Genomic DNA, 26,077 nt, shown 5'->3' on the forward strand with positions numbered 1-26,077 from the left:
GTCAAACGCGTCAAACGTAGAGAAAGAAATCAGTTTTAGAACGTTTCATTTCATGGATTGAAAAATATAAAACTGTGCCTTTTTATGTCTTACTCAAATGAATAACTTCAACAGTTTAATTTCATAATTTAGGTATCGTTAAATCCTCATAAAACTGGGAAATAATTACTCCTATAGCTGTGAAAGGGTAGATCCCACCAAAAACATAGCTGCAAAAGGGTGGAATAGCTTACTAAAAATAAATATTATTCTTCTTATTGCGCAATATGGCGAACTCTTCTCAGCTGCTGTGAAAATTTTATTTAATGTTGGAGGTAGTTTACTGACTGTGACATGCTCTAATAAGCATAGGACTTTGCTTGATGTTTGTACAGTTATTTGTGAAGTGCAAATGGGACAATCGATGTTTTGGTGCAGCTAAACCAATCAGTGCACTAGAAATAGTGTTGATTTTTGTTTAGAAACCACATAAGAAAACCTTCAAGCTGGAGCGGCTACCTGAGTACCTGCGCGACACCGTCGACTGGTTCATGGGGTGAGTGACTTCCTTGCAGTGCAGCCTAGCTGCGACATCTGCGAGCTGTGTGCCTGTTATGTTTGCACTAAATATGTAAATATGTCCCACAGCTGTTGTTGATATCACAATAACATTATTGTTTTATCTCTTATCTAAGTAGGTAGTTCTAATATATATGTCTGTATAATTTGTATTGAATGTAAGTAATCAAAATTTAGTATTTGGAATTCACCAGCTTGAGTAGTACCCATATTGCAAATATTTAATATTCTACATCACAAGTTAAACTGATTGAGATGTCTAGATGATGACTGAATGATTGGCTGCATGAGCTTGCAGCTAGCTGTAGTAGGAGCAGCAACCCTGTGTATTGTTGTAAGGAGCACTCTTGATTTAACAGCATCGTGTTGTTCAAAGGCTTCCTTCATCCTCAGAAATTTTATCATTACATAACTTAAATATACACACCAATCTGCTTCACAGTTCATTTCTCATCTCACAGGTATGCAGGAAGAGATTGGTATTGGATCATAGCCCTCTTATACTACAAACTAGTTGTTTGCTGCATACTTAGACTGCATGAACACTGTTTAAGGATTTTTTTTACAAAATTGTGAATATCCAAAAATTGTGTGAATAAGTTTGATGCCCTACAAACTTTAAAATTCTATTGACAAATCCTCTCTTTGTTTGACAGACCAATGGCTGAAAATTAATCATGTTACAAACATACATACTTACAAAATTTTTTTTTGTTTTTGACCTAAGTTACATAAACTTACTTATAATCATGTCATCCCTTGCAGGGAAGACAGAGCCAACAGTCTTGAAAAGATGACTTGATCAAAGTTGATTGGTAGATTATGTATTTTATAGGTATAAATGCTTAAATGAACTCTTACTAAGTGGAAAGCTGCTCTATACAGCTGTAAGTATAAACTTACTATCCTATATATCCTAACAATGTTTTTAATATTTGGTCAATCTTTAAGATTGACCAAAAAAATATTGTCAGGCATCAAAATATCTATATATATCATTTTCTGTAAGTAGGGTTTTCAAAGGGGGACAAAAAATTGGAAGATGGTTAAGTATCAAATAAAAGAACACTTAATGGAATGACAGATTAATAAAAAATTAATGAAACAAGTTTTATCATTTGGTGAAAATAATCAGAACTGACAGATGTAATTACTGTGAACAAAGTGAAGATACTCCATGGCCTGCTGGAATGTGGCCACTGTAGAGATATGTTTGTGTCTTACAAACATAACTTATTTGTTCTGGAGAGCTGTGGTGTCGCAAAGAGTGTAGCTCTGTGGCATGATAGCTCTTCCCTTGAAGTTCCTTATGAGCCAAACATAATCACATCAAGGCTTAAAATAAAAATATTAAATATTTTTACCTTTTTAATGTTTTTGAAGTATGTTTTATATACATACACACTTTTGTTACATATATATCCTTTGCAGGGTAGACAGAGCGTTGGCTCTGTCTCAAAAAGTCTCGAAAAGATTGAAAGGGCTTGTTCTGCTGTATGTCTGTATTAATTTTTTGATAAAAAATATACATAATTAATGGAGTAAATGTAAGAAATACAATAAAACATAAGTCGAATCGGTAAGGTGCCAGTTAAAATGCGTGTGGCGCAAAACGGCACAGGTTCGAATCCCACCCTGGGCAAGTACCAATGACTAATTTTGAATTTATGTACATTAGTTTAAATACTAAACGAAAACATCTTGACGAAACCTGCACATTCAGGCAACTGGATGTGTAACTGTGACCGATCGGAAACAGGTTTGGTTCTCCTGCAAAGGTTGCGTCGGTCAGACGGGAGTCACACTTGGTGTAAAAACCTGACTCACCCAATTCAGAATCGATAATCAAAGGCATACCCCGGGCTCCTTTCCAGGTAAGGATGCAACCGGTTCTAAAGCCAGGAGGAAAACATACTAAGGTACCTTAAGACTGAGTTTCTTTTATTATTTCTTAATTGTTTAAATAGGGAACTTAGATTAGGGGTTATCTGAAATTAATTTTTATTTTATTCTTTAAATAGTTACCTAATAAATATAACTGGGACCCCAGTATAACTACTTAGTATTAAGAAACCATAAAAATGAAAGTCTGAAATTTTATTGAAAAATAGTGAATTCTATGTAAAAAACCTTTACTGTTATTCTACTCTTTTAAGTCTTAACTTAATCAGGTGTTTTTTTTTTAAATATTACGGTATTTATGCTCACACAGACTATGCAGCCTATGACTCAAACGCAGTTGCTTGGGTATTTCAGTTGTTCACTTTATGGAATATGCATTTGACACTTTGCTTAAGCTAGTGGTAATGGTAACCTTGTCGTGATTTGAAGCAGCCTTCTTTTCACCAAATTTCAATCCTCACCGTTATTCAATTCATAGGCTTGGTTTGTTCAGGTGATACACATATACACATAATCACGTCTATATCCCTTGCGGGGTAGACAGAGCCAACATTCTTGGAAAGACTGTCAATCCCAAGTTTATAAACAAAGTTTGTAGAGTTTTATTTCACTGAAGCAAACAGATGAACGGATTTACATGGTTTAATAAAAGACATTGCATCGGGAGACTCACGTTGTCTTAATATCGTTCTCGCGTTTTCGGTTTTCTTATTTCATACCCCAAGGATAATTAGATCCTCCTCGTGATCAATATGGTTGAATATTTGAGTAAACAATATTGTCATTTAACGCGTTAATGCTACACATTTTTGGTCAGTGTTGTGGGGAAAGCGGTAGTGTGCGAGGCGCGGGGAGCGCCGCCGTGCTGCCTCAGGTGCGAGATGATAAGACGTGATGTCACCGCGCACGAGTGACGCGGCGCTGCTTGTCTCAACTGTAGCCGCCGCCTTCAGTTCTCAGCGGCGCGCAAACGTGAATGTCGGTTTTTTGCGAGCTGCACCGCTGGTAACCGACGACGTTCTCTCGAGCGAGACAAGTACGGTCGGCCGCGTCGCCGACCGCGGCACCGGTGAAGTGAATTACTGTGCATGTTAGTGAAGTCTTGGATACGCAGGATGAGCGAGGGCGGCGGCAGCGGCGAGGAGGAGAGCCCCGCACGCCGCTGGCCCGTGGGCATCCTCCGCCGTAGCGGCGCGCGCGCAGCCCGCCGAATGCTGCACGTCAAGTACCGCAGCGTGCCGCCCGCGACGCCGACGCCGCTCGCCGCGCTGCCCACAGACATCGACGACACTGTCTCTTGTTTCTGCAGGTGCTTCTTAATTGTTACCGCGGATGTGCTGTCTTTCGTTTCTTGTCCTATCATATGTAATTCGGTTTCCAACCAGTTGTATGCGCCACCGAAACATCAATGTTTTCTTATGAATAAGCAGCAACTAAACGTCGTTATTGTGATTCATTACCTTAGCCTTGGCGAGTAAAGCGGAGGCTGTCGCTAGAGCCGGCTCCAGCAGTGTTGCGCAGTCGGCCGCGCGGCCTGCGATTGCGGCGACCCAGTTACCGTCGCCGCCGGCGCGGAGGCCGCGAGCCGCGCACCGCACTTATCGTGATAGCATTTGATATCGCTACACCTGTGTGACGTCACACCCACTGCCACCACCCGCCATTATCTTGTGTGCCATATGCATGTATCTGTACAAAACAATACTCAAATAATTTATATAATAGATAGGTACATACTTAAAATGCCACTTAACAATTTATGCTTTAAAAAAACCTGCCATTATTGTTTCGTCGAAATACCTAATCTCTTTATCTCATAAATTACTTGATCGATTTTATTCAAATCAATTTCCGTTTAGTTCAATTCTCTTCTTTCACGAAGTTTAAAATATACACATACATACATATAATCACGTCTATATCCCTTACGTGGTAGACAGAGCCAGCAGTCTTAAGGGGCTGACAGGCCACGTTCAGCTGTTGAGTTGAAGCGAAAGCAGTATGCAGGTTTGCAAGTGGAATGATGTAGTCTCTGCCTACACCTCCGGGTCAGATTAGAGCGTCGAAAGTCTTTTTATACTGCAATAAATAATAGTTTAAAAAAACTAAAAAACTACGCTTTATTGCTAATCAAACTAAAAAATAGAAAATAAAAATTAATGACAAAGGAATTATAAAACAGTAGTAGTAAGTCGAACAATCAGTTATAGTCAATTACCTCTGATTAAAATTATAACAAAATTAAATTTATAAACAAAACAATTTAAATCAGAGTAAAAAGCGTGGGGTGCATTTTACTTCATTTTCATAACTCTCTTGTCATAAATATATGCTAATAGAATGATTTTAATATTTACTACATCAGGCACCCCACGCTTTTTACTCAGATTTAAATTGTTTTGTTTATAAATTTAATTTTGTTATAATTTTAATCAGAGGTAATTGACTATAACTGATTGTTCGACTTACTACTACTGTTTTATAATTCCTTTGTCATTAATTTTTATTTTCTATTTTTTAGTTTGATTAGCAATAAAGCGTAGTTTTTTAGTTTTTTTAAACTATTATTTATTTTCTATTTTTTAGTTCGATTAGCAATAAAACGCGTAGTTTTTTAGTTTTTTTATACAATTATTTTTTGGAAGTTAACACTTCTAGTATAACTATCTTACTAGAAAAAACTTTCGCAACAATGCGCCCATACATACATACATACATATGATCACGTCTATATCCCTTGCGGGGTAGACAGAGCCAACAGTCTTGAAAAGACTGAATGGCCACATTCAGCTATTTGGCTTAATGATAGAACCGAGCCCATCGCCAGAGGTTTTCACAACTAACTTTCTTAAAGTTATATGTGGCCTGATTGGATTAAATCTCATAATATTCTCATAATGATGATTCTTTTTTAGGCGATGGGCTTGCAACCTGTCACTATTTGAATCTCAATTCTAACTTAAATCCAAATAGCTGAACGTGGCCTATCAGTCTTTACAAGACTGTTGGCTCTGTCTACCCCGCAAGGGATATAGACGTGATTATATGTATGTATGATGATTGTTAAACCCAGTTGAAAAGAATTTTATAGTGATAAATCACTGTTAATAATATTTTTGACTATCCAGCAAACATAATAATTTTCGATTGTGGCCTTGCCAGGAATCAAACCACAAGATTAAGAGGCAGATTGATACAGGAACAAAAATATTTCAAACATACCTCCACTGCCTTTACAACCAGGAACGCAACAATGTTTATCGGAAGACATCGTGGCACTTTTGTTGTAAAACTGTCTTTCACAAAAACAAACACAAACTTGGGACTCCTATCTCAAATAATCAGGTACTTTTTACAGGAGTCCTATCTGCACAACACAGTGAACACAGTCAGAGTCCAATCTCAGATGATAAAATCACACGAATATCCGGAAGAACAAAGCTCGACTCAACGAAAGATTCCAAACTACAAATAACGACAAGTTATCAGCACAAAACAAAGTGCAAATAGGTAAATACACAGGCACCGGTATAAAAAAACAGAAAGAAAGTTTACAGGTTTTCTAATCGAATTCGAAACTTACTGCAAAACTTATTTGACATAAATAAATGTCACTCATTTCTTAAACGAGTATTACAGTGTTGCTATTATAAATAGGCAAAAGATACCTAATGTTAATTCAAGAATTGCATTAATATGTTAAATACGTATTAAATATCACAAAGTTCTGTAGGTAGTAACTTTATTCTTGTATTGTTGTAAATTTAGTTGTTCAATTTTCATTTATTACTTTTGTTTTATTACTTATATATTTTTTATTGTTTTAAAATATTCTACTAATTCTACTATTGTTTCTAATGGTAATTCTAAATGGAGCGATGCGATGAAATAAAAAAGCCTCAGGTTAATAGTAACATTATATGGAAATATATTACATATCTTTTTGGACTCCTTATACGTCAGAACTTCTTGGTTTCTTGTATAGAGATTACTGGCAATGGTGCTATCTCTGTCTCTCTTACTCTCATACGAAGGATCTAAAAATGAATTTATTAATCCTGGCAGTTTTAATAAGGATAATGAGAAACTCTTATCAAAATATTGCATTGTCATCGGTCCTTGATACGTGTGCAAAGTTTCAAGTTGATCAGACGTTTAGAAATCAGTGAAAATTAAGCTCAAAGATTCCGTTACATACATACATACATACATACAACCCAAGCTAATAAAAGCGTAGTAAAAAGAAGCAAATACTTCATTTAAAAAAATTGCCTGATCTGTTTTGGCAATCTCAATGTCGCAGCCATGTGATGAAAATAGCTGTTTAAATAAATAGCTAACCATTTGATTAAACGCTGCCATATAGCTATAACACTAGTTTTGTTCTTAGTTTAATCATTAATGGTGTAAGAACGATCATCGCAAATGCTGAAAATTTGCTAAAATATCTACCGCTGTATGGCTCATAAATATTTATTCATATTTAGAATATTTTTCTGAGCCACACAGCGGCGCTAGTTTCGTTTTGTTTACAAAATAGCGCAATCAGCTGATAGCGCCTCATCGAATACACCTTCCGAATGTTAAACGTTATATTCTTATTTCTTACTTACGTCTTATAAGTATTAAGTCTCCGAATAAATTGGCTGTAACATACGGACATTTGCCTGTTGCCTCTTGGCTGCGGAACCCTGAAAACAAATTAAATATGTAGATGTACTGCATATGTGTAGAAAGCTCACACAAATTACTTTCAACATACTATATTGATCGATATATAGTATATTCCGTGACACACAGTCGCAATAAGCCTCTGTGCTTATTGCTTAAATTGCATTCGAGAAACTCTACTCACTTTGCTATCTATCCCGACTCCCTGCAAATGCAATTCATATTTCTGACTTAAGAGGTTTTGGCAAAATGCACTTTTTTCTAGATTGCGTGTTTGGACCGTCTTATCTGAAAAAAAGGGCCGAAGCCAACATGAAGAGGCCCTTTGGTACCTTTTTCAGGTTCAGTCTCCGAAGACTAACTTCTAACTAACAAACTTTACCTCTACTAGATAAACCGCGGAAAAATACTTTAGCTTCGATAATTGTTACGATAAATTGAATGATCACGTTCTGCTTGGGCCGAGTCGCCTCCGTGATAGTGATACAGCACGTTCGCAGTGGGTCTAACATTGTTTCATTTTATTATATTTTACTAATAACCCTTGTAATAACCCTAATAAGCCTTGACGCTTTGCACGGGTATTTCTTGGTAAGTTTGCTATGATTGACAATAAACTAAAGTATTTATTTGTATAAAAATTAAAATATACTACGAAATATACCAAGTAATCACAATGAAAATTATATAAACAAAATATAATTTCATCATAAAGCCATACAGCTGAACGTGGCCTTTCAGACACTTGTCAGGATCATCGGCTCTGTGTACCGCGCATGGTATATAGACGTAACTATATGTAATAAAATTCTTTAAAACAAAATTAGGTAGATAGCCTTTTATTTTGTACGAGTATTTGATAGATAGGTATATTGATTGATATAAACTGTTTGATATAAACTTTTAGAAAAGTTAATAGTTGTATTTTTTAATACTTTTCATTGCGATTAAGTCGAAATCCACATTATTGGCGAGAGAAGATAAAGTGAAAAGATTTGTATTTTTGTATGTTGGTAAAGAATAAACTCAAAAACTACTAAATCGATTTCAAAAATTCTCCATTAGACAGCTACATTATTCAAGTGTCATATGCAGTGCCTATATTTGTTTTGAAATAAATTTCGTTTCAGGCAGATTAATCAAAATAAATTTAATGTGATTCGGGAAAAAAAATTGAATTTTAAGCGAGTTTATTTAAGTTCTACAAAGAAATAATTAAGTTTATTGTCATTCAAGGCAAACTTTTACCAAAAATACCCGTGCAAAGCCGGGACGGGTTGCTAGTACTTTCTTAATAATCTTGATTGGATTCCTTCACTCCCTAAACTACTCGTTTCTTTTTTGTAAAGCACTTTTTATCTTTCTTTACATTAGAGGCTAAAATGACATTATTTTGACATTCTTCTATCTGATGCATCTTCCACATGCATATTGTGGAGACATCTTATTTCATTGTATTATTGTGATAAACGTACGTATTAATACGTATGTAATATCGCCGTTTGTAAGATACACCACTAATTGGATTACACCTGCAGTCTTTTGCCGCACTTGCTTTGTTTACCTTGCATTGCTACCATTTTATTGTTCTTTTAAGTTTTGTCGGTTGGCTGAGATTTCTAAATCCTCTGGTCTGGTGTATTCAAAATGTGTGCAATAAAAATAATAGACGAATATTTTTTCTAATAGAGGTATCACTTACCCTACCTACAACTCATGTATTATGGACGACGTTGCCTGACAAAAAATATTGAAATTGAATATTCAAAGTGGCTTTAATTGAGGACCTACCTGGTTTTATTTAGCCGCTTTAAATTGAAAATGTGCGCAGGGTGGTTGTTAGCGGCGAGGTGATGTGAGTGAGGCGTGACGTCGGCGAGGAGCCCGCAGGCCCGCTCGATACGTCTGCGGCTGCCGGCCGGCGTCGCCGACCTTGGCCCACTGCAGCGGTGGCGGCAGTAGCCTCTGCCACCACCACCCTCCATTATGCTATTCTTTATGAAATTTGATTAAGTTTATGATCTTTAATTTATTAAGTAAACACGTCCACATAAAGGAAATTACAGGGAATGCGTGGATGCTGCAAGCTCTGCAAAACGTGCGCAATGTCAAGCAGTAATTTTTAGCCAGAACCTTTCGTGACTAACTTTTATATGATTAACTTTTTCTGATTGGCCTGGGTCTTGGATGTTTATCTATATAAGTTTTTATTATAAAATATAGTATCGTTGAGTTAGTATCTCGCTCGTAACACAAGTCTCGAACTTACTTCGAGGCTAACTCAATCAGTGTAATTTGTCCCGTATATATTTATTTATTTATTATTTACTTTATTACCATTATCTGCATCAACACAGTTTCTCAAGAACTAAACCTAAACGGTTGACTAATTCAAATCTATATCATTTTCTTGTTTATGGCGTTCTTTATAAATGCTATGGCAATAAAAATTTCAAACCAATAATGGGACAGTATGAATCGCCCGTCGGGAATAAGTTGAACGGCCATCAAACATGTTGTATGCGCAAGACTGAAAGGTAAGATTTGTGATGATTATGGTTATGATGGGCAGGATATATTACTTGCTGGGGCTTGGTAAAAACACACATAAACGTACTCTGTACAAAAAAAAACGGCCAAGTAAGAGTCGGACTCGCCAACCAACCAAAGTTTCCGACCATCATCGTTTGTTATTTAAATATTTATGTTTTATATTCACAATTATCACATTAGTGCTTTTGTCAAATATTTTAATTTGAGTATTTTTTACAATATTAATGTGCCAATGTGAACATAAAAAAATCCGCATCTGATCATATTTAGCATAGGTAATTTTCATGTACTTACATACTTACTGGGCGTGATATTGAGACATTAGCAAAGTCACGGAGACAGAAAATAAAACTAACTTAATGTACATTCGGTCGGTTCTTTATATGCTTTACCAAAAATTCTAAGGGTATGCAAAGAAAGTACTTTGTGAGAAAGCTTATAGGACTGATGATTACCCGAATGATAAACATCCGGCTTGAGCTTGGCGCAGGAACCTCGTTAAGATTTGTAGTAGGTTCAAATCGAAACTAGGTACGTGTACTCTGTACGTAAATCAATTTGTTTAAAATTGACATCCCATTTAAAATTTTATTATTTAAATTTGGATAATTGTGAAGTTGACGTTATTAAGGAAAATGTTATAAGTTTGTATACATAAAAATATGTATGGGTATAAGATAAAATACATCTAAATTTAAAATGACTACCCCAGATATAAAAACCACGCAAGTTAAATCTGCCGTGCATCGTATGGAGGTCAGCTAGGTAAACTCGTGGCCATAAATGCGCACAATGAACAACCCGTTACAACGAGCTGTTTTATCGTATACTTTTAAAACAATGGAAATCGGAGCCTCGTCACGAAACTGTTTATACCATGTGTAGGTAAGTTAGCATGGCGGCGCTCGGCGGCAGTCGGCGGCGCTCGTCGTCCGATTGAATCATTCGTTTCGTTTGTTTTGCACAATGCTCTGCAATGTTCTTCGTGGTAGTTTTCGATCCTCGTCTCCGCTGTACCACGGCACTAGATCCACTCGCCTGACATATTGTATTCCGTACAATTGTTATCTACTATTGCGACTGCCGCGTGCCGTCTGACGTCCTTACCTGTATAGGAAACGATCAGCGGAATGGATGAATTTATCTTAATTGCAAATTTTATCGAGACCTTTTTCTGCATCGTATGAGCAATGGCTTCTTCTTTCTTTCTTTTACTAACAAAGCGTCTCCTCCTAGTTGGTACATGGTTAATACTCATGAAGGCGGTAAATATCTATGATTAAACCGTATTTTTGTTTGCAGTTTAATTATAATATAATACCTACATATTTACTTCGGTAGGTAATTAACATGAATAGAAAAATTATGCTTTTACATAATATATGTAAACAGTTTAATGTGGCAACATGTAGTTTGTATTTTAAATAAATAGCCTAAAGATTTATTCTCTTCAAGGTCACTTGTAAGTTGTGTCGTATGTTTAAATATTATCTTGTATAACCACACGGTATCGGGGGGCGACTTGCGCGCACGTGCTAACAAATATGATGTCAACACTTATGTGTGAAGGTGGCACAAATGATATTGACCCATAGTCATCATCCAAGCACTAAAAGTGTCGTGAACCTGGGGTCCTGATTCCTGGCTCACTGCTGCACATATTGTTACAGGTGAGTGCGGCGTTAGCCTCGCTTCGTATCGTTGTGATATGCTGGACTGCTTGTGGTAAGTTTGAGCGTATTCTTTCTTCTATATAATTATTCCTTCCATGCCTTTTTCGTCATCTTCATTACGTTACTCCAACCGTCTCTGTTATTTGCAGAAGCAAAATTTATTTCTGCTTACAGCATTGCATTTGTTAGTTACGTAGTACGTCCAACATACAACGTAGCTGCAAATGTACACTGCTTTCAAGATTGCGCGTATCTCGTCGTTTTAGAAAACACGAAAAATTGATTTCTTCTTTAATAACATTGTCCCAGCAGGAATATTGTAAACGAATAATCGAAAGAAGAAATATCGTACGTAAATGGGCAGGTAATAACTTTTATCGCTGATGGTGAATCGATTACTTGATGTTATTTTATCGTCAAATGTCATTTTTCGGTTTTGGCGAATAATTTGGGTCAAAGGTAATGTGCATTGACAATGAGAAGTAGTAGAATAGTGGGGAGTGGGGACGGATTGACGATTATTCAAACAAGCGCGAAGCAGCGCGGTGCGGTGTGGCGTGGTGCGGGTGCGGCAAGGTAAGTGGTAATGTAATGCGGTGCCGTGGGGCGGGAGCGGGTGGAAGAGTTGCTGTAGTCGGTTCTGTCTGCCAGTGGAACAGTTCCCCGCGCACCGCCGTCCTGTTCACACGAGTTGCGATGCTCGGCATCGGTGGAGCGGTCGCATTCACAGCTGTTTGTAGTAGCGCGCTCGCGCCTGGCTAGTTGCAGTGTGATACAGTGAGTGATCGCCTCGCATTTGACGGGCATGTGAGCATGCTGCGCTCGCCGGGCCCGGGCGGCATGGTGGGCCTGCCGCCGCCGCCGCCGCATGCTAGGCTTTCGCTCTTTGACTCTTGTCATCGAAAAATTAGGCTCATTGGAGGCGGACCCGTCGCTTTCCTAGGAGGACTTGTCGCGTAAGTTCGTACTAAAAATGAATTAAATAATTGGTTCTACTGTGCTGTGAGAATCTCTATTTTAACAATCTTCATCTAATTTAGTCCTGCGAGGGTAGGGCGAAGCGGGAGTTGTGTTAAGTAACGGTGAGTTCGCGGTTCGCAATGACACGGTCTAGATAGCCTGCCGTGGTTTCCGCGCGCTCGAGCCGCGGTCTCGACGGTGATTTGACCTCAATTCATTTGTATTGTTTCGTTAATACCACCTTTCATTTTGAACAATATCCGACGGGGTCTTCTGCTTTGGAATAGACATAAATTTTCTTGGGAAGAATATTTCTGCAATTCCTTTTCATGTTGTAACAAACAATGTTGGGTAGTTTGAAATTCCGGTGCATGATGAATGGGTGTGTGATTTTTGTCTGTTTAATAAATACATAAGGGAACATATCAAATTCAGCTAACCTCGGTAGCTAATCGCTAAGACTACCACTTATAGGTACCACCGGACTTTTTTCTAGATCAACACATTGATGGTTCAAGTTTTCATACCGTTGCATGTACATATTTTATGAGGTTAATGGAAAATCTACACCTATTTCTGTTGTTTATTTAATATTAAAGCTTTACATGTTGGTTGGCTTTACAAAATTTCCCATTTACTTACTTGAAATGTGTGTTTAATAAGAATTTACATTTCATATTTCTTACATATTCTTTTTTATAATTTTATATGCAACTAGCCATAACATTTTATATTTTTGGCTCTAGAATAGTAAAATGAAGAAATTGTTATTTATTTTTTAACATTCATTAAATTTTATGTTTGGAATTTGGCTCATTGTAAAAGGTCTAGACGACGCAATAACGTCATCTGAATGAACTTATAGTTTCATAACTTTGTCAACGTTTTTAGTCTTTAAAAACAAATTAACTAGACATTATTGACATTGACAGCAGTTGTTTTTATACAAACCACCTATGAATTGTTATTTTATTTTTATTTTTTGTTAATTAAGTAAGAATGTTGATTTAAACATGAACACAAAATCAAAAATTGACGAGAGCTTATTTTTAAGCTTGAGGGTGTTATTTTCCCTGACAGTTAACTGATAAAAAGACTCATTCTTTAGTTGATGAATTAAAGCTAGCAGCAGAAGATTACGATATGTAACTAACTTCTCTACGTCATAGAGATGACGTCTCTCAAGCTCTGACATTGGATTTTATTATTTTTCTCAAAAATAAAGCGATAAAAAAACACATTTTATATTTTTGGCTCTAGAATAGTAAAATGAAGAAATTGTTATTTTTGCTTGGGGTCTTGAAAAAAAAGAAATGTTGTCTATTCAAAATTGTTCAAACTATGAGGTCTTTACTCAGAATTTGTTTGTGTGTGAATGATTTTACACCTGAACATTGTGTAGTGAGAAAGCTTCATAATCTTTTGATGAGGAGTTTATAAGCATACTCGCAAGATTTTATGGCTTACCGTGGCGCGTCACCTGGAATTAATGAATTGATCCTTTTTTAGAGCGTCGAAATTCGTCAATACCGTTATTTAATTTACCCAGTCTTGTGTGGTGTTCAGTGCTCCTGTTACCTTTCCTATAAGACTATTACTCATCTCTCCTTCTACCACTCTAATAGAGAGAGAGATAGACTCTCTCGACTCTATTACTATAATGTCTCTATTACCTTACCTGTAAGATAATTATTGATCCGAAATCAAAAAGTATGAGTATGATTTTAAGGTAAGATCAGTCGATCTGTATACCTAATTAGTTATATTCTGAAACTGTTAATGATTACTATTAGATACTTGCCTACAACTACATATGTCGTCATCCAATTAGCGACAGTTATGCAATGTTTTTGTACAGAAATCACGTTTAATTAAGTAAATATCACAGTAATATCAAGGCTGGCCATTTGTAAAGTACAACTTATTGATATCCGCGTTTTGCGTCACGTTTGCTTTATCACCACAAGCCAAGTAGGCCGCGTATGGTGCCGAGTGCATGCGAGCGGCTCGTTAGCACGGCATCCAGCTAGCGGTACCAGCAACGCTATCGATCACCGTTCAATATATAAAACCTCACCAAATCGAATTACAGCCACAGCGGTATCACTATGAAAAAGCAGTTTTATATAAAGCAAGAAGGATAGAAACCAAGCTTTAAGCTATGAATTGTGATTGTATTGATCTGGGTTTATTCATAGCGCTTGGGCACTTCACCACTGTCACAAGTGGATCACAGTGTATCGCCAGTCATGGCATTAGTAACCTCTGGTTGCTGGTAACGGGACAGTACGCCGTGTCCTAGATAAATTAAATTTTGTTCATAGCCTGGTGTTCTCCCAATTGTGTTTAAACTGCCATTAGGTTGTTTTATTTTGATAACAAGTTTGAAGCGAGAACTGAAATACGCCTTTTGTTCACGCATAATCAAAAAATCAAATAAATATCACATTTTATGCATTAAACATTCTCACATATGCATCTCAAAACTTGGAATTGGGATATATGGAGATGTACGTATTTATTGACAGCTTGCTGGGTCATCGTGTAAAAAAAGAATCCTACGTTCATAAGCCATTTGAATTACTTTTACAAACTACGCTAGGAAAGAAAGATGCAGCTATTGAATAATATGTATAAGAAATAAATTTTTGTGGGTAATTAAAGTACATTGATTCGTTCAAATAGAACAGACTCATACGAAATGAACAGTTAATAAGGACAGTTGCAAATTTTTTTGATAATGCTGCGATGAGAAAATTACTTAATAAAATAATATGTACCTATATGTTTTCATTTACTAACTTACAGTGAGGATATAAATACTTTTCTAGCTAGGCTAGCTCGCCATTAAGCTGCAGTGTACAAAAAATTTGATAACCTCAGTTAATATTTCGTTATAAGAGTACTGGTTATAGCGATATATACAATTGAGATACCCACCGCAAATATTCTTCGAGAAAGTAGCGCGCCATCACAACTACGCGGCACGATTGTGGAGTCACATTGTGGTTCAGCTTGTTTGTAGTGCTCGCCTTAACGCCCCGTAGTTTATTTTTGTTTACAATTATTTGGAGGCTAATTAAATAATAACTAACACCACCGTTACATAAAAACGGATATTATATTTTCTGACTTGAAACAGTTCGACGGAACCTATCTTGCTCTATTTACGTGCTTATTATATGTTATGAATTTGGTCAATTCCAGATGTTTTAATTTGTCTGTCATCTGTAGATTGCAATGGGTCTTTTGCATACAAATGTATCAATGTTTAAAGTATTTTTCGTCAGTCCTGTATTTTGGGCATTCCAGTAAGTTAACTGGATATTCACAAGCCTATTACATCTTCAGTGTAACCAGAAGTTAAATTACCACTTTTTTTGTAAAACCTTCGAAGAAGACGACACGACGATTCGCAATGGCTACAATAAGGAAGGACAAATTAATATACAAACGACTATTGATTTTAGTGTCGTCTGAGCTGGCGAGTTGCTGTTCGAGGCCAATCTATTGATTGCCAACTTCGCATCATTATCGAAGAAAATATTCTCAAAAACATCGTGCCAGTCAAGGTCGAGCAGAGCACATAGAAATGCAATTGCAATTAGTGTCTAGCCCGGCGTACATGGTATAAGTCTGTGTAGGCTTTTGTTTCGTTTTGGTGCGAGCAACAGTCCATCAGAGGTTGAGTTTCACTTATTTCAACACTAGTATCGTAACTTCTTTTTAAGTAGGTATATAATAAGTATTCTTAATGTAAATGTGATAAAGGAACGCTTACTATTTTTTTATATATGTTGGCCTTTGTTTATAATAATTGAACTCAAAAACTGCTGGGCTGATTTATTGAATTTGGAACTAATAGTCAGACTTCCAGAAACGACGCCCAAAACGTCAAAAGTCTACATATCTTAAAAATAGAAGGTAACTCACTCATGACTCGCTTATTCATAACTTCAGCAAAAGTTTGTTCGGGACCAAATCCTATCTTAAGCAACGGCAATGTGCTCCTCCACACTGCTCTTTATTCCTGAGATTAATCCGTTCCAATTGATCTATTTCCTAGCTTCACAATTCTAAAAGATTTTTTGTTCAACTAACAGCAGATACCCAATACTTCGTTACAATTTACTTATTTTCTATTATCACCCACAAAAGTACCAAAGGCACATTTTGTTATGTATACTAATGGAAGATCGCATAAAAACAACGTTTGCAAACTTAAAAGTACCTACCAGAATGCAGAAGCTTTAACCAAGTAGGTATTTTAAAGAGATTTAAAATACCTACTTGGTTAAAATTGTTGTATCTTTAAATAACTACTATTTTACTGTAGAGTTGTGTTTTCACATGAGATAAGCGTGGCCTTCGTCCAACATCGCGCGATGTGACGTCACGTGCGACCAGCCTCGTTATACATGTACAATTAACATCATTTGATTGCATTAACAACTAACAACCTTTCCTGTCTTTGTTTCATTTTGTGTCTGTATTATATGAATTAGAGGTTCCGCGAAATCTGCAGTTGAAATAAGCTATTTATACATATTTATTATTATACGAATTAAGCATTATTAAAAGACTGACTGGCCACTTTTAGCTGTTTGGCTTAATGGTAGAATTGAGAATCAAATAATGACAGGTTACTAGCCCATAGCCTAAAATCCCAAGTTTATATATTAATTGTTATCAAGGCTGTTGGCTCTGTCTACCCTGTAAGGGGTATAGGCGTGAATATTTGTACGTATGTAAGCGATATTGTTATGCGAAAATAAGTAGGCTAAAAGCTTCATTCGCACAATACCAATAAAATGACATTGCTTGTCGCCCTTATAAATGTTTAGGTGACAGCCAATTTACCAACTCAAGTTCAATCGATGATGAATCAATAACAAAATGATGTAATTTGTTTGGTGTGTTGAACGTACTCAATGAGCGATGTATTAATAAATTAAGTAGAACCCACCAGGCTTTTTTAGGCTTTTTTCTTGCTTGTTGCTTAATAAATTATCTCTCTTTAAAGTAAAATAATGTGTATGAAGTTGATTAATTTTTTTGGACAATAACACTTATATTTTACTTAAAGATACTCATATAATTTTTGGTAAATATGCATGCTATTTTTCGACAAGTAATTGGACAATAAGGTAAACAACTTACCGTTAAAAAAATACTTATTTTACCCTGCAGACTAGGGACCTTACCTGCAGAATAATTAAATAATTTTAATTTATATATAAAAAAGCTATGTGTGACCTCACAGCTCTGCCTCCTTACGTTATTCCTTTGCCAGCATCGTCAACCAAAAAAAAAATCCAATATAATTCCTACGTCAGGTCTTGGGGTCAGGTTGTATTTTACGTGAAGTAGGGGCGACAAAGATAGAACTTTACGATAGAAGCAAGAGAAGAGTATGAAGTGCCAGCTGTTATCTTTAAAGTCCCCAACGGCTGTCACTCATTCACTTTGACATTAGTTTCTCCTTTTCTTCTTGGAAACAGCTATTTCACGTATAAAAACAGTCCTCATGCTGACGTCACTTCCGTAAGAATAAATATTAATTTTTTAAAATTTATATCATGAAATAAACATTGACAACAAACAAAAAAGGTATATGTGTATGGGTCATGTCATGTATGGGTCATTTCTAGGTCCTACCTATTGTCTAGTTTCAAAAATTCTATGTGCCGTGCTAGCCAGCCTTGGTCTAAATTTGACAACCTTGAATTATTTTATATAATATAGGTATGAGAGTTGAAGGAGAGTCCGAGAACTGGAATGGACCCAATGGCATCATTGAATATAATATTGCACAATCTATTTTGAAGCTTAGGTAGGTATTTACGTAATACAGACTTGCGTCAATTTGAGCGTTTAATACCAGATCTAGTGCGAAAACTTGAGTATTTAGTAGTAGTATTGGTACCTTAGTAAACTTTTTGTTTTGACATGATGAGGCAAATATGAACTAGTATTTTGTTGTTTGCATTATGTATTAAAAGCGTGGGCGACAAGTAGAACTCTCGCGATCGCCAGGCGTTTTGGCGCGTCGTATGAGGGAGACGGAGTGATTAGTGGTGGGCGTGCGCGAACGAGACGCAATGCGTGGTAGCCGTGGTGGTGGGCAGCGGGCCGGGCCTGCCGCCATTAGTTATCGCTCGTCATCGCGATGTGTCACGCGGTGGTGCTCGGAGTGCTGTTCTCGTTGCCGTCATACTTGTATTCTGTAGTCCCATTCAGGTGAGCGTTCATTGGCTGGACATTCGGACGATGAGTTTGACAGATGAAGCTAAATAAAAGTGCGACCTTGACTTTAGCTAATTAAAGTAGATAACTTGAATAGGAGACTCGATTAAAATTATTTGTATGTTTAATATGTTCCTAGTTATACTTCTTACCGTAACTTAGGTTTTGGTGTATGACTCAATTTCCTTATCGTATTTCTTTGGTATTGTCACTATCCGGCTTGTCCGTTAAATGACAACAGGTCAACGATTCCTTAGAATGTGAATCACACGTATTGCATATGAATTGAAGCACGTCTGCATATACTTGTGGTCACGAGGGGCTGTCTTTCCATTGGTACATAAAGCACGAAGCGTAATGCATTTGATGCCTGAAAATCAACAGTAAGCGACCTTCGTTTTCGGCAGACACCAAATATTTAGTTTCTTCGTCTTCTTTCGATGACTAGAATCCCGAACGACCTTATACATAAGCGTTCCAATAACTACGGACACCAAAATACCTAGTACCTGGAATAGGTACTTAAGTTTTGGTTTCCGAAATCAAGAAGCCGTGTGGTTCTCGGCACCAATAGAAATAGCCGTGTGGTTCCCGGTACCAATAGAAAAAAGAATAGGACCACTCCATTTCTTAGTCGCCTTTTACGACATCCACGTGAAACATGTGAAAGATTATAAAACATGGGATTCTTCTTTTAGGAGACGGACTAGCAACCTGTCACTTTATATGAATCTCAATTCTATCAGTTATCCAATTCCATCATAAAGCCATGAAGGTGGCCTTTCAGTATTTTCAAGACTGTTGGCTCTGTCTACCCCGCACGGGATATAGACGAGACTGTATGTATGTATCATAAGTAAATTCAAAAGGAAATTACTACTGAGTAGGTCTAATACCATAGAAAATTGCTTAGCTACCGCTCTAGATATAATGTTTTATTGTGAAGGACAATTACGGAAGTCTACAATACACGAACTCTGTCGGTTTTTTAAAATCATTGTCACACGAGCGTGACTTCCACGAAACCTTCTTGATCTTTGTCATCGAATCTGTTGGTTTCAAATGTTTGAGTCGAAGTCTGCATCTAAAAATATTGTTTCCGTAATAAATCACCAGTATAGTTTGATCTTATCTCATTAGATTAAGAATAGACAGACCCACTTAAGAGACTAACCGGCCCCCGAATTACGGCTCTAATGGGAAATAAAAATTAAATCAATTGTTTGTCACATTCCAGGAAGGCGCGGCGCAAAGATCGCGAAGGCGAGCCAGCTGGAGACCCCAAGTTGTACCTGCAGGAGGCGCTGCTGGAGCGCAAGCTGCCCGAGCTCGACATGCGACAGCTCGTGGAGCTGCCGCACGGGCTGGACTACAACGAGTGGCTTGCTTCTCACAGTGAGTATCTTATTTCTGATATCGTGCTGGGAAGTTATCCGTAGAACGTTTCAACGCAACATCTGATTAGAACGTAAGCCTTAAGTAAGGACAAAGTTCTGTGATGAAAACCGATGAATGTGATGACGGTGACGAACCAGTGTGCTCGGTCGGGATATGAACTGGGTTATTTCCTATGTGTAAATTTAACTGCGTATTCGGTCATGATGACAACAGCTTTTTGTTTATCTCGCCGTGTTTTTTACAGTTCCTTCTTTGATAACGTTGAGTCGGATTAAAGGATATTTTTCATGTCGTGTAACGTGGTTTTATACAAAATTCGTTATTTTATGTTAGGTTTATTTGTATTCACAAGAAATACACCTTTTTCTTTATCCTTGAAGTCTCGCCTTTAGCGAAGTTACCTGAGGTCGTTTAAAAACAGTTCAAGCGTTTCATCAATACTCACTTACCTGTTGATAAGAAGATAAGATAAAACGTATAAGTAGCAAAATTTATCATTTTCCTTCCATCTTTATTCAATTTGTTTAATGTTAATACTTAGTCGGTAAATTTTAAATAGTTTGCCGCATAATTTCAGCTGAAACTTTTCTTGTTTCGTACTTTTAAGAGCGTGTTTTAACTTTGTTTTAACATATTTTGGATTTATGTGAATTTGTGTTCGGTATACCTAATAACAATGCAGAGCAGACCTTAATAGCATTTTAGGTTTTATTGTTTACAATTATCTAAGTCTTGAAATCTATGTGAAAAAGAGATTTTAAAAATTCTTGCAATTATCAAGTAATTGAAAAGCCGTAAGTCAAAACTAATAATGTTTATAATTTGAAACGTGCTATGAAAGCTCTTTCATTTGATACCACAGGAAACCGTAAATATATTTTTTAGTTCTTTACTTTAAGTCCCCTAGAGGGCGCTGTAATCAATTCAACGTTACGGCATGTAGCCTATAACCAGCAGACGAAAAAGAGGCTTCCAACGACTCTCATTTATCTAATAATGATGTTATGAGAGAACAGATAAAACATCGATACCCACATACATACAGGTCAAAATCATAACTCTTGTTACTCGTCAAACCATCAGTTTTAAAGCAGAGAATGGCACATTTTTAAACCTCGAGGTCAGTTTATTTATAGGTAATTCCGCTTCCACCAACCAAAAAATATTATTAATTTAAATTTATTTATTAATTAAAATCTGCCAAAACAAACCAATAAAACGAAAGAACTCCGTCAAGTCTGCCGCAGAGGCTACTGAGAAAAGCGTATTGCATTACCAACTCTACCCCTCTTCCCACCGTGTGATGGGACTCCCACCGGCCCACCGCCAGTGTGAAGCGCCACGGCCACGTCATGGGGATTGTTGCACATCATTACTTGGCATACAACTTCATCCGCGACTTCTCATAGTCCAAGTTCTTAATATTATATAAAATTAAACTAACATCTGTGTTCAAATTACACAGATTGCGTTAGCCTCTAAGTAATTTGTGTTTCGAAAACTTATATATGCCCACGAGCCTGGGGCTAATAAGAGAATGTTCGTTTCTATGCCCTGGCCGGGATTCGAACCCGGGACTTACTGTGTTACGGTGAACCGCACTGCTGCGGCCCCACTGAGGCCGCCAAATATCATCAACTTTCTGGCGTTTATTCTAGACGTCAAGTTAGCAAAAAATAAATGATATTTGAAAAACACCAACACACACTCCCTTTAACTCTTCTTCATTTTGTGTGATCTGTTTATTGCCTTGCCTGTAAGTGTTAACAAAAGAATTAACATTGTATTGGCCGATAACGAACGAAATGTTTCTCTCTAATCTTTGCGTGTTCCCAGTTGCAAATTCCACCTCAATGCCTCGGGCCTAATTCACTTCCACTCGCCGTCCCTTCCACTATGCCGGCGACTTTTACTTGAACCTTGCTGTTCCTCAGATATACGGCAGGCTTCCACAAGATGTGGCCAAACCAGCGTAGGCGGCTCTCTTACATTTTGCTTATATCACGGACATGAAGGCTGCCGTTGAAATGGGAGTTCCTCACGCGGTCTCTACGCGAATATCCGCACATCCAGTGCAGCATGTTCATCTCCCGAACACGCAGGTCCTGCTTGTACCGGGCAAGCACGGGCCATGTCTCACATTTACTCGATCAAATGGATGGAAATAGCGTTACCACTAGGTGGCGCTGATTAAATCACATACAAATTCGCGTTAACTTGCGCGACTCGTTTGATCTTATTCTTATAAAACTTGCATTTACGAGTAACTTCTTCACTTCACTTAACCTCACTGAACTTCGTCGCTGTACAATTAGTTTTTATAATATAGAAATAAAAACCGGCCAAATGCGAGTCGGTCTCGTGTACGAAGGGTTCCGTACCATCGTCACGTTTTTTACTTAATATTTAATTTTTTATATTCACGTTTCTACCAAAGCCCCTAAAAGCGAGCAAAGAAATAGATGCATTATAAGACGTACAGTGTTGGTGTTATAATTTTCAGCACTGGCGCTATTCGACCACGTGAACCTGCTGTACGGCACCGTGTCGGAGTTCTGCACGGCGGCGTCGTGCGCGGACATGGCGGGCCCGGGCGGCCGCACCTACGCCTGGTACGACGAGCGCGGCAAGAAGTCGCGGGTCGCCGCGCCGCAGTACGTGGACTACGTCATGACCTACACACAGAAGACGGTCAATGACGAAACTATTTTTCCTACTAAATATGGTGAGTTGGCCACTGTTGCATTAGGCATCTTAACCACAATTGGGTTAGTCAAATTTTGTATTGTGAGTGTACTCTTGTTTCAAAAATAGTTCTTACAAGATCACTACCCGTTTGTCTGTCTGCCAATACCTTTTTACTGGAAAATGTTTCAAATACTACTCTTGACGAAAACCTGACCTAACATATAACAGTAGCTTGGGAAATTGGCGTGAGGGTATGTAATCCCAGAATGCCGGTAGAAGGGGCTGGTCTATTAATCCTTATTTAGGCCTGTCCTTTTTACGGTAGTTACAAGAGTACGTACGGAGTAAATGGTGCAAGTAAAAGCTGGCGTGTTATTGAGATGAAACACTGGAAAGATTGACACCCGTGCAGAAAATCTGCATTCGCGGCACTTTCTCAGCAGCCAATAATCTTTTCAACGATCGACAATTCGGATTTCGCCGACATCGGACAGGAGCCTCAACGTTTCAGTTTCTTGATGCATTTACCTTCGCCACTCCAGGGGCACATCCCACTGCCACTCTGAAGTCCACTTCACCGTCAATTTACATATCAATGGTATGTTACCCTCAGCGACAACAAATGTGTGTCGCCTCAATGATCATCGTCTTCTCTCATCTTACTCCTGGTTTTGTCCCGGTTGCGAGGAGAGGAGCACGGGGTATGCCTTTGACTATGGATTCTGGTTTGGGTGAGTCAGGTTTTTCCACGAAGCGACTCCCGTCTAACCTTCGCAACCTAACCGGTATTGGATCGATCATGGTTACGCATCCAGTTGCCTGAATCGGTTAGTTTCGGGCAACATCGGTTAGGGTCGCGAGCTCGGCGGGCGGTCAAGCAGCACGCTGTCCGCAGCGAACGAGTTCCCGGCGGGGTTCGAGAGCGTGGTGCGGCGCGTGGTGCGGCTGCTGTTCCACGTGGTGGCGCACCTGTACGCCGCGCACTTCCGCGAGCTGGCGCTGCTGCGGCTGCACGCGCACCTGCACCTCACCTTCGCGCACCTCACCGCGCTCGACCGCCGCTTCGCGCTGCTGGACCACAAGGAGACCGAGGTGACGCACACTTTCTTCAAGGTGTCATCAGAAATAGCAAAAACAAAGTTATTCATTAAACATTCTACTAATATTTTAAATGCGAAAGTTTGGGACTATGTATGTATGTATGGCAGTTTGTTACTCTTTCACGCAAATACTACTGAACTGATTACGATGAAATTTGGAGACCCAGAATAACACATAGGCTACTTTGCCGCTTTACGGAATTTCCGGCAGGATTGATTGTTACGTAATGATAGGGTTTCCACGCGGACGAAGTCGCGGGCGACCTGTAGTGAACTATAAAAATGTCGACTTATCTTCCTCCCAAAGTTGGCTTCCGTTTAAAAGCAACACATTATTGGGAGGCTGTATGCGAGTACGCCAAGGTCTCGTCCCGTTGCAGGTGCTGCGCGACCTGGAGACGGCGCTGCGCCTGGGCGCCGCGGACGCCGAGCGCGACCCCGTCGTCACGCAGCCGCTCGCCACCGCCTGAGCGCACGTTGTTAACTCTATTGTACATAGCTCCATCTGTTAAGTAGTTTTAGGTGATTACGTTTAGTTTACCCTATAATTTGTGATCGCTTTGGTTGTAAATAAAAGTGATATTTGTTTAAACTAATAAACTGAAAGCTTTATGATTGAAATTTTGTTGTTTTCTTTTCACTGAACTTCACACATTCGTGATACTATACTTATTTTTTAAAGAACATATAAGATGTTGTCTTGTGAGCTTTTACCCACAGCTTCGAATTACGAATTTAATAATAATAAATAAATAAACAACAAAATTATCACCTCCAATAAAAAGCAACGAATTAAACGCCACCTACAAAAGGCGACGAATTTGGCGCCACCTACAAATGAATACAGTTTTTTTTAATCGGGAATTTTAAGAATGAAAAGTTCTCCAGGATATAAACTATATACATATAGGTGACCTGTCTGGATGATAACTGGTCAAGAACATTAATTCAGTAGATAACTCGTGAAGAGTTACCAACTTTACTTTTGCATTTATAATATTGGTTGGGATTCCAAGGGAGACCTCACTGACGTGGAAAATAAAGGTGACCTGTCTGGATGTCTCGGTGATTCGGCCTGTGTCATAATTGTATCATAGACAAAAAAATATTTTACTGTAGACACAGTATTTACGTCTTTTACGTTGACAGAGATATCATTGATCCAATTATACTACATCGTTGTTTATTTTGAACAATTTACAATGTATTCCTTCACTTTCCGTTATTTATTGAAATTTCGCAAGCTAACACGACAACAATGAGATTAAATAAGCGTTCTATTTTACGTTTATTCCTGAATAAGGTAAGTGTTAAAAGTCCAGAGGAAAACTATGGTAAGCAGTTAAATCTACCATAGTTTTTCTACGTTCTTAAAGAAAGAATAATTGTATCTTGATCAAATTAAGGACGTCCTGGCAAACGGTCAGGTCAAGAGTACCGCCGAGCTTGAATGAAAAGAGTTATGAATGTGGATGAAGCGAAGGAAGTATGCAGAGATCGTGGCAAGATGTAGTCTCTGCCTACCCCTCCGGGAAAGAGGCCTGATTTTATGTATACAGGGTGACATTTAAAACAACTGCATCCTTTTAAACATAGACTATACCCATGCTTCTGAGCCGTTTGAGCCTATTTTTATTTAAATGTCATCATTTTCACGTTTAAAAAACCCTCAAAAACTACGTCACACGCTTTATTAAAGACCAATACTACAAAAAGAAATTATAAACTAAACATGTAAATAAATGTCTGAAAAATTAGTAGTATCAAGATCAAGTTGTCGGGATCGCTCAGCTGAATGAATTGTGTCGTTAACCTCTGAATCTTACGCGTCGCTTTTCCGCCGGCCGGGGTGATATGACGTATTTAGGATCGTGGATTTTGATACTTTTATTTTTTTTCGTACTTTCTGAAATATGAGCTGATATTTTTCTATTAACGTTTTTAAATATCCTTTAGATGAGTACACTTAACAGTTAAATTTATGCAGTTGAATTAAAAGTCACCCTGTATATGTATGTATTAAAGAAAGAATAAAAAATTATACTGGCGTCATCGGTGGAAGAGATATGGGATATTTCAAAATTGGAAACAAGGTATCACTTATTGACGTCACATAACTAACATATAATTATAACTACTACCGCTTTCAAAGCGCATGTGTAGAAGAAGCGGCGGAACAAACTACACTGCAGCATTTTCATTGGACGTCAATTTACAAATATAGATCTCTTAAATCTAAATCTATTTCGTTAAGAGTACCCGAAACCGACGAGCTTGCATGAAGAGAGTTATGAATGTGGATGAAGCGAAAGAAGTATGCAGAGATCG

The 26,077-nt window shown here is 37.9% G+C and overlaps 1 protein-coding gene across 7 annotated transcripts; it reads left to right on the top strand.

The window, feature by feature from the left end:
• Positions 1-24,370, top strand: LOC106132038 (MOB kinase activator-like 2). Of its 7 annotated transcripts, none has more exons than XM_060944544.1 (6): positions 1-535; positions 11,355-11,409; positions 19,801-19,958; positions 22,465-22,686; positions 23,545-23,741; positions 24,130-24,370. In XM_060944544.1, the coding sequence occupies exons 2-6, from the start codon at positions 11,393-11,395 to the stop codon at positions 24,217-24,219; spliced, it is 684 nt and encodes a 227-aa protein (XP_060800527.1). In that variant the 5' UTR covers positions 1-535; positions 11,355-11,392; the 3' UTR covers positions 24,220-24,370. The 7 variants fall into 7 exon arrangements, with proteins under 7 accessions (XP_060800527.1, XP_013186802.1, XP_013186803.1 ...); XM_013331349.2 differs by lacking the exon at positions 11,355-11,409 and having other exon boundaries at positions 46-132; positions 462-535; XM_060944543.1 differs by lacking the exon at positions 1-535 and adding an exon at positions 7,558-7,630.
• Positions 24,371-26,077: the final 1,707 nt, after the last annotated feature.

Source organism: Amyelois transitella, chromosome 6, assembly GCF_032362555.1.
Source record: "Amyelois transitella isolate CPQ chromosome 6, ilAmyTran1.1, whole genome shotgun sequence".
Taxonomy (NCBI): domain Eukaryota; kingdom Metazoa; phylum Arthropoda; class Insecta; order Lepidoptera; family Pyralidae; genus Amyelois; species Amyelois transitella.